We start from the raw sequence: 12,472 nt of genomic DNA, 5'->3' as shown, positions 1-12,472 counted from the left end.
GTAAACCTTGACCCCCTTTTGGGATTACAATGAGCCAATTAAAATCCCGTGCAATTAAAGTGTCTTGAATTGTGCCAGCTTCAGGTCTTGTCATAAATTAATAGGTTAATTACCGTTAATGATGATATGAAAGGGCTTAGCTGCAAGATCTAAGGTTGAGAATATGTCTAACGAAGGCGTTTGTTAACGGTTATAGCTTGATTGTAGGACAGAGGGATGTGCAAGCGCCTTAGAACACTTTCCTCAATCAAATCAAAAGAATATTATTATTATTATTATTATCATTTTTTTAATATACACAGGGTGATCCATACAAATTATTTTTTTACGATGTATAATAGTTGTTATCATTCGAAAGAACATTATTTGGCATTTATTTTTTGAAGATTGTCTCTTTCAAACGTTAGCTACGCCTACCTCTCCGATGGTCCATCCGTTGAGTCCAATTTTCCATAACTGGTAAGAGCATTTTGGTAACTGGCGTATGACACTCGTGATGTTTTGCTCAAGACCAAATGTGGCCGAGATCACGAACTTCAATTTCCGACATCAAATAGTGGGTTATCATGGCGCGATATATTGACATTTCCTCTTTCACCGGCATCATTTTTTAAGAAACGTAGACCGATGAATACACCGGCCCACAAAGCACAAAGCACCATGTTTTTCTCTGGGCAAAATGGCAGCTTTTGAATCTACTCAGGTTGCTCTTGGTCCCAATTTCGGAAATTTTGCTTGTTTACATACCCATGGAGCCATTAATGGGCCTCATCACTGAACAAATTTTGCCTCGAAAGTTTTTTGGAACTTTTCAAAAGCTCATAGAGCGAGGCGATACCGTTGGGGAAAGTCGAGAGACTTCAGTTCATACACAAGCTGTATTTGGTACGTTTTCAATAAAAGATCTCAACATAAAATACGGCAAGTCGTTCCATAAGCCAGTCCGAGTTGCTGCGAACGGTGCCGAATCGACTATCCACGGTCTTATATTTTCTTCACTGCGTGCTGGACGTGGTCTATTCGGTCGAATATTATCTAATAATGAACGATGGTTCTCAAGATTTGCACATTTGTAAACGTTGTTCAGAATGAGTCTTTCCATTATGAAATGCCAAACAATATTGAACAAAAATAACACGAAAGCTTGCAATCTTGACAAAAAGTGAGCATATTCCTTCTTCCATTTGGGTGGTAAGGGTAAGTCAGAAAAATCGTCTTCGAGGTCGTACAACGGTAAGGTACGTGCTGATACGACGCGATCGGACCAAAGGAATAGGGGTGTTAGATGAGTAGGCTTCGTTGAGAATGCAAAGAGGTGGTTAGAGTCATGAGGGGACTCGTTGCATGCTCGGTATTCATTTGAAATTTTGGGGTCGATTTTGGATAAATAGCAGTTTAACCTGCTACAGTATCCGGAACTCGCGGCAACTCGAGCTCGACGTCTGCAATGGGTGGTGGTTTGATTCCAAGAACGCCATTCACGGAAAGGGAGTCGGTGAAGTTGTAAAGAGCACCACTGTGAATGGCGGTCAGTGTGTGTGGAATATATGAAGTTTATTGCGTCAGAAGGCTGATCAACGTACTGTCTAGTGTCGGGGACGTAGTTAAGGAAAGATCTCCTGGTGTTCCTAGGAGGCGGCTTCTCTTCAAGCGGGCGACTGCAGCGATGATACCCCAACAGAAACTGCTTGGAGAGGAATTCGTTATGTTGCTTAACCAGAATCATACGGGTCTCATCGCGTAGGTGTTCGATCGAGAACATCAAATGGCATCCCGTTATAGTCCGAAGTTCAATGTTCTGATCTGACTAAAACTCCTTCGTTTCACTGCAGACCATATTATTTCGGCGTAGTTAAGAACCGCCCGTCCGACTGCCTTCTACGTTGCCAACAATGTTTATTTGTCTTTTCCCCATGTGCTGCCGGCTATCGACTAGAAGGTTTTATTGCGACTCTGTACTTAGGCAGCTATCACGGACGTATGAGGAGTGAAGGAGCACAGTCTGTCTAATGTCACACTTACAATTTTAGAATTGTTGACAGTCGGAATTAAACAATAAGGGGGAGAGGACACCACCGCGTCGAACCCCCGTTTAATTCTTCTCAATTTGACATTTTTACCCCAAAACAGAACGGATAATGGCCAACCGCTCAGGCAGTTCATAGTCCATCTCTTCAACCCTGGAAGGAGCGTGGATTGTTCAAGAGTGGATTGTCAAGTAGCGTTGACTTTGACCAAGGCTTTTGACAAGTCCAACGCTACGAGGATCGTCCTATCAATAGGTTATTTTTGGTTGATGATCTGGGCGTTTATGACGCTAAATGCTGTGGTGGTGCTGTGCACTTTGCGGAAGCCATGATGGTGGTCTACTGGAATAAATAGGACCTTGCTATGTGTGGCCTTGGACGGAATATATTTCATCGCGGCTTCTCGGCTAATAATAGAATAATTGAATCGGAATAAGAGACAATCCGTTGCCACGACAGTCGGGTCTAAGTAACCAGAACGGGCCCAGATTCCGGCCAGTGACGGTCAACTCGGCACCATTTCTCGAAATTATCTCAGGAATGTTTTGTGTCTAGCAGAAATTTATGAAAAGTTTCTATGTGCTTCTTAAAGAAAGTTACCAGAAACTCTCCTTTAAATGTCAGCCATTATCTCTTTTCCATTAGCTCCAGAAGCTCCGATTAGTTCGGAATACTCATACTATTTATGAAAAGATAATTTCGGTTATACTGAAGTCATAACACCAAACAAGAACTTAATGCTATAGTTGTCCGATCTGAACAAATTCTACGGAAATTGTAAGGCCGCCTTCGTGCTAAATTTCGTGAGGAAATCTTCTCAAATAAAAAAGTTTTTCACACAAGAACTCAGTTTGTGTATCATCGTTCAACCGGCATTGCAATCCTTTATATGATAAGGATTTATCTAACATACATCTTCCCCACCAGCACCAGCAGAACATTGCGATATGATTTAAATCGAAATTTATAGTATTTTTTTACCACTATCGTCCTTCACGAAACCTTTTAGAACCAAAACAACTTCAAACACTACACTATCCAATCACAGCCATTCACCAGTGATTTCAATTAATAAAAACAAGCACACATTTAAGTTTTCACCACTTATATTAAAAAAACTGTATTGTTTCTAATGCTTCCACTTTTCTGCTGTACACAAATGTGTACGAACAACAAAATATACGCACAAAGAACAGAATATGTTCCAAATTTAAAGACGGCGACCACGACGACCTCCCTTCCTGCGTGTGGAATCTGATGGGATTGGTGTAACATCCTCGATGCGTCCAATTTTCATTGAAGAACGAGCCAAAGCACGCAACGCTGACTGGGCACCGGGTCCAGGAGTTTTGGTCTTGTTACCACCGGTAGCACGCAATTTGATGTGCAGAGCAGTGATGCCAAGAGTTTTGCATTTTTCAGCGACATCCTAAAATAAGACAAGGTTTGGTTAGTTTAAGCGCATAAAAACTATATGCAAATTATGCTTACTTGAGCAGCCAACATAGCAGCGTAGGGTGAAGCTTCATCACGATCAGCCTTCACTTTCATACCACCAGTGACGCGAGCAATGGTTTCACGGCCAGACAAATCAGTAACATGAACAAAGGTATCGTTGAAACTGGCGTAGATGTGTGCAACACCGAAAACGTATTCACCATCACGTACTTGTGGGCCCAACGATACTTGGACTTCTTCCTTTTGAGCTTTAGCCTTTCTGGGTGCCATTTTTGTTTGGTAGGATCAACTGTAATTGCAATAACATTGTATTTTGATTATTTTTGCCACAGTTTATGTAGAAAACACTTTGCTAAGTACACATTTTTGATGGTGAATTTGTTTATACAGTGTTAAATGCTATACGCCCGCAATCAGTTGGAAAACACAATCGAGGGTTACATTTATTTGTTCGCATCCATTAACACTGCCAAAAACAAGGCGAGATTTTCGATTTACATTGCTTAGAAATATATTTTGAAGCTTCACACACATTGCTTTTGCAAACAAATTCACCATGTTTTTTTAAATATTTCATAAAATTATTAAGAGCTTAAATAAAACACAGACCAATTGCGTGAACCGGATATTGAAAAAGAAAGTACAGCAGTTTTAGCTGTCAAAAGTGTCATTAGCTGCGCGAACGTCATAACTGCTAGAAAATCAGGGTTGCAAACTCGTTTGCATTGTCCGATTGGCATTACGGATAAAATTTATATATTTAGTTATTTTTCGACGTATTGGTATTTATTTTTCAGGAAGATTTTGTTTTTAGAAATCCTGCCTATTTTATTATTTAAAATACTGGAAGTTAGTATGTAAAGTTCGTTTGATTTTTCGAGCTTGAAATAGGTAACTGAATACAAGTTGCTCTAAGGGGGTTTCATCAAAATTTTTTAAGAACATAAAGAGTTGATGGGTGTTTTGAGAAGCCCTGGTCCATTTATAAGAGAAGGCTTTTGAAAAACAATATTCAGAAATTTCCAAACTGATATAATATTGTGTTTATCACTGAACTCCTGTGGAACCTCTTCATTATAATTATGAAACGGTGGGAATTTATCAAAAATCAAAGTACTGCCCTCTGTACGGAGATATTTGATTAAAGATACAACCCTGCATTTTAGAATTCGCCGCACTGCCATATATAGCTATCACTTTCATACAGTTTGTTATCAAAAACATTCCTTTTCACTTACACCACCGCAATCAGGAGAGAGGGAGATGTTGATTTTCCTTTTCCCAAATGCATCGATAATCCAAGGCCTTGCCACTAGCGCACATTTTAAGGCCTTCAGTAAAATGTCAAATATTTATATTGAAGGGATTGCCTGTGTAAAGCGTTATACAATTGCAATAACGCAGCTATATATACTTCATTTAGTATTTTTTCAATATTTGATTTTGCAAGAATATATATAAGCGATTTAAATCCTAATGTACTAATTTTTATTTGAAAAAATTTGTTTAGGCATTTTGGGAGATTTTCGCTGAATTTTGTACTCCAGTTCTTCATGCTGGCAGCATCGCTGGACCGTACGAGTGTGTGTGTGCGTTTTGTGTTCCAAAGAAATTCTGTGTGTGAAAATTTGGCGAAGAAAAATTGGGAATTAGATGAAATTATCGCATAGAAAAACTGGAAAATGTGTAGAAAACTATATTAGAAACGGTTTAAATATGAATTTGTTGAAATGTTGGGCGAAACGGTGTTATGAAATGTCAAAAATATTAAGTGAATGAGTGGTTTGATTCTGCCTACGATTGTCAGGGGCACTCGTTCATTTTCCTTTCGGTAGTAGAATCGAATAATTTTCTCAACTTAAATTATGTGAAAATTAGATGAAAACTTAAAAAAGTGTTAAATTTCTTTTAGAAAAAAGTCATGTGACTTGACTGTAGTAATTCGAAACGTCCAAAAGAATTGTAATCGCCTGAAATTGTATATTATTTTAGAAGACGATTTTCAATGAAAAGGGGTAGGGGAATATAGTTAGAAGTGAATGTTCATGCAAAGGAAAGCAAAAGTGGTGGAAGCATAGAAAAAAAGTTGGTGGAAAAAAAGAACTGGTTGCGGAGCGAAGAAAACAAAAGGCGAAGAACGAGTGGCAACAGTATAACAACAATAACAACTGCCAGAACGTAAACAAGAACAAAGTTATGATTAAGGCGAATTAAAGTGTTGGATGACAATTGATAGCAAGAAAGTGGGTAAAAAAGAAACGAAGGAAACATCACACGAATAAGGAGTTGTAAAAGAATTTAAAAAGACGAGCAGCTGGTTGCTCAGCCAACAATGCTGCTGCTGCTGCGCTGCTTTAACTGTGCATAATTTTATTTGTGTTGTGTAGCTGCGCTGCCTTGCGTCATCGTTGACGTTGACGTCCAAACGTTGTCGAACTCATCCGTGTACGATTGGTTTGTATTGTACTATAGCGCTTATACGTAGCATGCAATCCCGTTTGGTCGCTTCTTGATTTGTTTTGCGGTAGTGTTCGTTCGTCTTATTGTCGTCGCAATGTTCCGTGTTTCTCATGTTTTGGTAGGGGGGCATATGAGAAAAAAAATTATTAAATAAAAAGTAAATCAAATATCCCCAACATTCGTGAAAGGCCGCGCAGACATCGAGGACGTGTTTGTATTCATCAACAACGGACTCGTTTATGTAGCACATCACATAAGTCTTGAAACTTTAGTGTAGACCACTAAATGGACAAAATTTAATTGTCGTGATCGTCATCGTCGTCGAAATCGTACGGGAATATCAGTTGACAATTAATTTAACAAAAAAAAAATACGGGTTGAACACAGTAAACTGACTTGTAATATAATTAATATATATTTAACTGTACATATATACATATATTCATAAACAGTAACATATACATAAGTGAAGTTAATTAAAAACATACATAAATTTAACTGCTAGTGGATTAATTTAGACACATACGCACACACACACACACTGAGACTCAGAAATTCTATGAACTCTTCATACGAAAAGGTTAAATCATCCGTCGCGTCGCGAGTGTAAAACAACATAAATTAAAAAAGTGCTTGTTAATCACGTACGCAGCCCGCACAATTTTTGAGAAAATATTCTCTAAGAAAAGTCTGCATAATATCGAAACACTTTGTGTATAAAAAACCAGCATCCTGGCGAACCGCAACGGTAACAACGGAAACGGTGGTGGTAGCGGTGGCGGCGGTAATAACGCTGCTGCTGGCGCCGCTGGTGGTGGTGGTGGTGGTAATGCAGCAGAGGGATCGCGACGTAACGGCGCTGCTGCAGCGGCCAACGTTGCGGGGGGTGCTGGTGAGCAAGGCGCCGCAGCAGGTGCCGGAGCAGCTGAGTGGAATCCAGAAGAAATCGACCGTTTTAGCTTCGATGACTCTGATCGCTTTGAAGAAGATTCACTCTGCAGTTGGAGCTCCGAACCAGAGTCGCTTTGTAATAACTGGCGCGGTTGGAAGAAACCATCAAGTTTCGGTTTGACCAACCCAATAACGGCCAGCGCTAGTTCAACGCCTGCCAGCATTGTAGCGCGTAAAGGTGACACTGATGGTGGTAAGTATATAATAACAAAACATATGACAACACATATGTACATAATTGTTAGGTGCTTATGTATTTATGTCTGTATGTCAGTTTACTGTTTTAATTTGCAGTTATAATTTTTCTGCAACTGTAGGTAGGCAAAAGATGGGACTTCTTTTCGGCTTTGCAGTATTAGAATTTTGTACTGAATTTGAGTATGCCATGAAGTTTGTAAGGCTCAAAAGGAATCGACGGAGACCTTATAAAATATAAATGTACAATGTACACATAATATTTCACACAGTTTTATCTGAAGAAATGTTCAAAAAGATAAAGAAAATATTAAACAAGTTTTGAGTTCGTTGAAAAATAAGGTTTGCTTCGTGGAGTTGAAGTTAGCCAAGAATACATTAGAAAACCTAGAAATGTTTTCCATGCGAACAATGGAAACCTTAAATTATGTTTCTCCAGTCAAAGAGTTACTAACAAATACTAACCTCTTCGTTACATTTACAACAAAAAATGCAGTAATAAACAGAAAAAATAAACAAACCACCATAAGAGAACAATCAAAAATAATAAACATGTATATTTTTCTTTTATATTTGAAAGGAAATGTGCAAAAAAGGCAAGCGAAAAATGTAAACGCATGTGCAACTTGCTTGTTGCACCGAATACAGGCTATCAGTACATTGTACGTGCAAACGCTGTGTCCATGTTTGTCAGTCCATTGCAAATGCGACAGTGCCTACCCTATTGCATAGAGCGCTCCGCAGCTAATTCCTGCCTAGTTGCAGTTTTTTCGAGCAGTGAATCCATAGAACGCCCGCAGCTTCTGCGCTTCCAAGGCAACGAAACATGTACAGACACATACATGTATGTGCATTTCATCTGCAAAGGCAATGACAGTGGACGCAACATACAATTGTATGCGTTCATCCGGTTTATTTTAAATGCACAAATACAATGGTACTTTGTTGCAGGGCTAATGTTGGTGCAACATTTTGCGTTTTTTTTTTTCTAGTTCATTGGCTGCGTTGCTTGCGCGTTCTGGCAGATATTGCAACATTTTTATTTTATAACTTTTGTTGCAATATTGCTTTGAATTGTCTAAAAATAACAAGTTGCACTGAGTTCTTTTTAATTTTTTGTTGTTATTTATGTGTTTATTTGTTTCTTTTTTTTCATACCAGCTGGCTTCATGTTGCGTTCTTGCCTCCAGTGGCGGCAACATACAGATCTATGTTTGTGTGTGTTTTGTGCATAGTGTTCTCCTTCTTTTGGTTTGGAGTCGATGCTGTTTGTATCGCTTTGAAAAATCACGGAATGAAACGGTAGTACCATATAATCCTCCGTGGCATATGCATATAATGTCTGTTTTTACTATTTTGCTTCTAATAGGGTAATAAGTGCCGTATAGTGCATATGCCACATGTGTTCGCTTCTACCTAGCCATCGTTCCTTTAACCTCGAGCATTTTACGTTTTTTTTTTTACTCGTACATTAGTTGCACGCAGTGTTTCATTGTAAGCCTCTGTGTCTGTGGCTGTGGCTGAGTTTGTGTGAGCTGAATTGCCTGTGTTCGACATCACCTGTGTCTTGTCCTGTTGCTGGTTTCGACGTATTGCCTTCTCTAAATGCTGATGTTTGTACAGTGACGATAGAAATAATGGCTTTGAATCAAACTTATTCAAAATAAAATGAAAAGTAAAAATATGTATATATTTTAGAATATAACCCTCAAATTGCACGAGAATATGCGAACAAAAAGCTTTAGTCTGAAATTCTAGCATTTTATAATATATTTTGTCAAGATTACCTTTTTTTGACCACTCGGTTTTTCGACAACCGTTTAAAAAAATGGGTAGAACCACCCTGTACCATATGATCGGTCTTAGAGAGTTAGAGCGTTCGATGTTACCACAATTCATTTGTGGATATTTTTCATATTTGCTTTTTCAAAGTATATTACGGTTCCCACGATGGGTTAAACTTACAACAACAACAACGTTCCCAAAACATTTTAATTACCGATGCAAACAAGATTAGATCTTCGAAAAAACAGTCCACGCTCGGATAAACTACTTGTCAATTCCGGTAGCTTAAAACGCATTTCGTCGTAGAATATAAGCTCGTTTTGTCTCGTGACTCCAAAGTGACTTTCTTTCACATAATATCCCTTTCCAGTTGGTCCGACCCCGTCGAAACATCCAATTTCCTGGACCTACCGCTAAGTGATTTCGATGACAGTTAATTTTGCACTAAACGTGGCTCACTCTCACTACAACAACAAAAACAAGTATGTTCCCACGGCAGTCAAAAAGGCGTAACAGAAACGGATTGGGAATTTAATCAGGCCAAGAAGTTTAAACTCTGCAGCATCTCTAAAAATTATTTATCACCAAATATTTGTTTAACAGGAATAACATTTTTTTTGCCTTTATAGTTTCTTATTCTATGCTTTGCAGAATTCCTCTGTCACAGTTGAGGAATTGTAATGGATAAGTATTAATAGTTCTCTCTCTCTCTCTTATCTGCTCTGTCTCTCGTACGTTCTGTCTTTTTCATACCTTCCCTCTTCTTACCTTATATCTCTCTCTCTCTCTCGTACCTTATCTCTCTCTATCTCTATATCTCTGTCTCTCTCTCTGCAAAAATCGTCCTTGAGGTAATACCAATTTAATTATCCACGAGTTTCAACTTCAAGTGTTGCCATTTTAGTCAAAATAACCTATATCCACGTTTTAAAGTCTTAAGTTGCAAACTGTCTTTCTTAACGAAAAGCAAAAGTACCGCCGCATTGCTATTCTTTAACCAACACTGTACATGTATAAATGCCTATATGTAAGTGAAATCGTTATTATTTCTGCGTTTATTTTCATTTGCTCCTTGTCTATGCTCTCTGTCCGTCCGTCTATCTGTCTGTCTAGCTTGTTTACTGGCCATCCTAGTGCTGTTCGGTGGTTGCTGAAGTTCGTGGCAGTTACAAGTTCTTGCCATTATTACCGTTTTCCAGCTCTTAAGATAAAGATATCCATCCACGTTCAACGCTGTGCCTTCACTACTTGCCACGTTCTGCCATTGTTTTGACCATTCTCTTGTCTCTTTATCTGTTTCTTCATATATGTTTGTATGTGCCTCAACTGCTTTCCCTTGCCTCCCTTGCGCGGCCGTGGTTATCTGCATGTTGGTCATACGCCATTTAACAATTGCCTGTTTGCCAGTCCTCCAGCCTTTTTGCTTGCTAGCCTGCCATTTTCCGATGTCAAGAAACCATTTCAAGGATTCTCGCGCTGTTGTTTTAAATGAAATTAAAATGATGACACGATTTAAACTTTTTTTCAACACAGAATATATCTGTGTGTGTTTGTTTGTTTGTGCTCTCGATAGCTTCGTTCGTCCACTTGCCATACTAATTTGGTGGTTTATAAAATGTAAGTGGTTGTTCATTGATCTGATGCTGTTGTTTTTATTGTTGTTATGGTTTCGTTGGTTTTTTGCTTTTGTTTCAGCTTTTACTATACGCTCGTTGTCTGCTGTCAGTTGATCAGCTACTGATGATGCGGTATATTTAAGGTCCAGTAAAAATAGTTCCATTATTTTATTATATCGGTTAAAATGATTCGATTTATTGCCAAAATAACTGGTATCGCAAAGGGCCAAACTGGTCTATGCGTGGCTTTTTGGCCTACCAGATTAACCTAACCTTTTGCCCAAAAGAGTAAGAAACTGTATGTGTTTATCGACTATAAGTCGCTTCCCAACATCCGATAATCTTTGAAATACAAAGTAAGACCGTGATTTGCTTTCTGAGGCACTCCTTCTTCTTCTTTATTGGCGTAGACACTGCTTACGCGGTTATAGCCGAGTTTACAACAGCGCTCCCGTCGTTCTTCCTTTTCTCTGTTTCACGCCAATTGTACACTCCAAGTTTAGTAATTTCCTTCTCCACATGGTATTTCCAATGGAGTGGAGGTCTTCCTCTTCCTCTGCTTCCCCCGAGCGGCTACTGCTTTCTTAGAGCTGAATAGCCAGCCCCCGTCTCTTAATTCTGTTCCACCGTCATCGATTGGGGAATCGGGTTCGCCTTCTCCTGGCGTTAGGCTTTCACTGTCTTTTAGCAGGCTGGAGAAGTGTTCCCTCCATAATTTTAGTATGCTCTGGGCATCGCTTACTAGATCTCTTCTGGAGATTCTACATGAGTATGCTCCGGGCTAGAAACCTTCTGTTAGTCGCCGCACCTTTTCGTAGAATTTTTGGGCATTACCCCTGTTCGCCAGCTTGTCAAGCTCTTCATACTCACGCATTTCGGCCTCTCTCTTTTTCTGTTTGCAAATGTGTCTCTCTTCCCTCTTCAACTAACGTTGCGAGGTAGGCAGTCGGTTTTTCCCCACTGCGACACCGCACTCCTCATCGTACCATACTTTTGCCTTTACCGAAACAAACGGTTTCGTTTGCAGCTGTAGATAAGGAGCTTGAAATGCCGTCCCACAGTTCCCTTATAACGAGTTGTTGATGAGTGCTCTCGGAGAGCAGGAGTGCAAGCCGAGTAGAAAATCGTTCGGCTGCCTGTTGAGATTGCAGCTTCTCGACGACGAACCTTCCTTGTGTTTGTTGATGTGCGTTTTTTGCTGCACAGAGGCACAAGATAGTGGACCTCGAACAGTACGCACATATAAAATACTGGAGACATGTTTTCCGTCTATCGCTACATGATCGATCTGGTTGGTGGCATTTCGATCCGGAGACAGCTAGGTAGTTTGTTGAATTTTCTTATGCTGTAACCTAGTATTACAGACAATCATACTTCGGGCTCCGGCGAAGTCGATCAAACTTGCGTGAACTTTTACACATGGCTCCATCCTCCAATTCTTTACTGAATTTAATATCGGAACACATCAGTTAAGTTGGGCAGATTGTAGGTATCGTTCGAGCTCAGAGATGCTTAGCTAGAGCTCAGATGTTGCGGTAAAATTATCAATGCCAATGCCAAACTTCCGAAGATCATTACTTCCTCAGACGGGAATCAATGGAGAAAATCTGTTATTACAAATATTTACATTATTTATATAGCTAAGAAAACTATAATCTGTTTCCATCAAGCTCCAACTTCGTGAATTTATGTTCTTTTTTTAAAGCTCTTTAAGTTCCTGTTTCCATGAACCCCAGATGGAGAGACACTAAACTAAGTAATATCTTGTATTGGACGAATATTGGATGTGGTCAGTGAATTTGTTAGTGTCTGTAGCGGAGTATCAACTCTTTACTTTCATATTCGTCTATCGGTTTTGTTGTTGTAGCGGCATAAAATATTCCTGAAGCAATTTTGAGGAATGTTGGTGAGTTCACAGTTCTTGGCCGGATAAAAATCCGGGTCCGTTCTGGTTACTTAGACCCCACTGTCGTGGGAACA

The 12,472-nt window shown here is 39.4% G+C and overlaps 2 protein-coding genes and 1 long non-coding RNA gene across 3 annotated transcripts in view; 2 read left to right on the top strand and 1 right to left on the bottom strand.

The window, feature by feature from the left end:
• Nucleotides 1-3,115: 3,115 nt before the first annotated feature.
• Nucleotides 3,116-4,192, bottom strand: LOC105229748 (40S ribosomal protein S14a). The gene is made up of 3 exons (XM_011210182.4): nt 4,095-4,192; nt 3,519-3,774; nt 3,116-3,456 (listed from the first exon to the last, which is right to left on the bottom strand). The coding sequence occupies exons 2-3, from the start codon at nt 3,753-3,755 to the stop codon at nt 3,238-3,240; spliced, it is 456 nt and encodes a 151-aa protein (XP_011208484.1). The 5' UTR covers nt 3,756-3,774; nt 4,095-4,192; the 3' UTR covers nt 3,116-3,237.
• A 674-nt stretch (nt 4,193-4,866) lies between these two features.
• On the top strand, nt 4,867-6,378 carry LOC109579789 (uncharacterized). The gene is made up of 2 exons (XR_002183982.3): nt 4,867-5,316; nt 5,398-6,378. It is a non-coding gene; the product is annotated as an uncharacterized LOC109579789 (long non-coding RNA).
• A 287-nt stretch (nt 6,379-6,665) lies between these two features.
• LOC105229747 (zinc finger SWIM domain-containing protein 8 homolog) overlaps nt 6,666-12,472 on the top strand; it is a gene marked incomplete at its 5' end in the record, with an annotated part of 28,365 nt that continues 22,558 nt past the window's right edge. The window contains one exon of the mRNA XM_011210181.4: nt 6,666-7,089. Within this exon, the coding sequence (XP_011208483.4) occupies nt 6,666-7,089 (424 nt within the window). The remainder of the gene's footprint in view (nt 7,090-12,472) is intronic.

This window comes from Bactrocera dorsalis, chromosome 4 (genome assembly GCF_023373825.1).
Source record: "Bactrocera dorsalis isolate Fly_Bdor chromosome 4, ASM2337382v1, whole genome shotgun sequence".
NCBI lineage: Eukaryota > Metazoa > Arthropoda > Insecta > Diptera > Tephritidae > Bactrocera > Bactrocera dorsalis.
The sequence above is the reverse complement of the archived record's forward strand: the minus strand, read 5'-3'. Positions and strand labels throughout refer to the sequence as shown.

What these genes read in the sequence shown, in the direction of transcription:
- LOC105229748 (XM_011210182.4), bottom strand. Translation starts at nt 3,755, where the DNA reads ATGGCACCCAGAAAGGCTAAAGCTCAAAAGGAAGAAGTCCAAGTATCG. An exon ending in CTGCTATGTTGGCTGCTCAA is followed by an intron (nt 3,457 to 3,518) that starts GTAAGCATAATT and finishes GTCTTATTTTAG; the next exon opens with GATGTCGCTGAAAAATGCAA.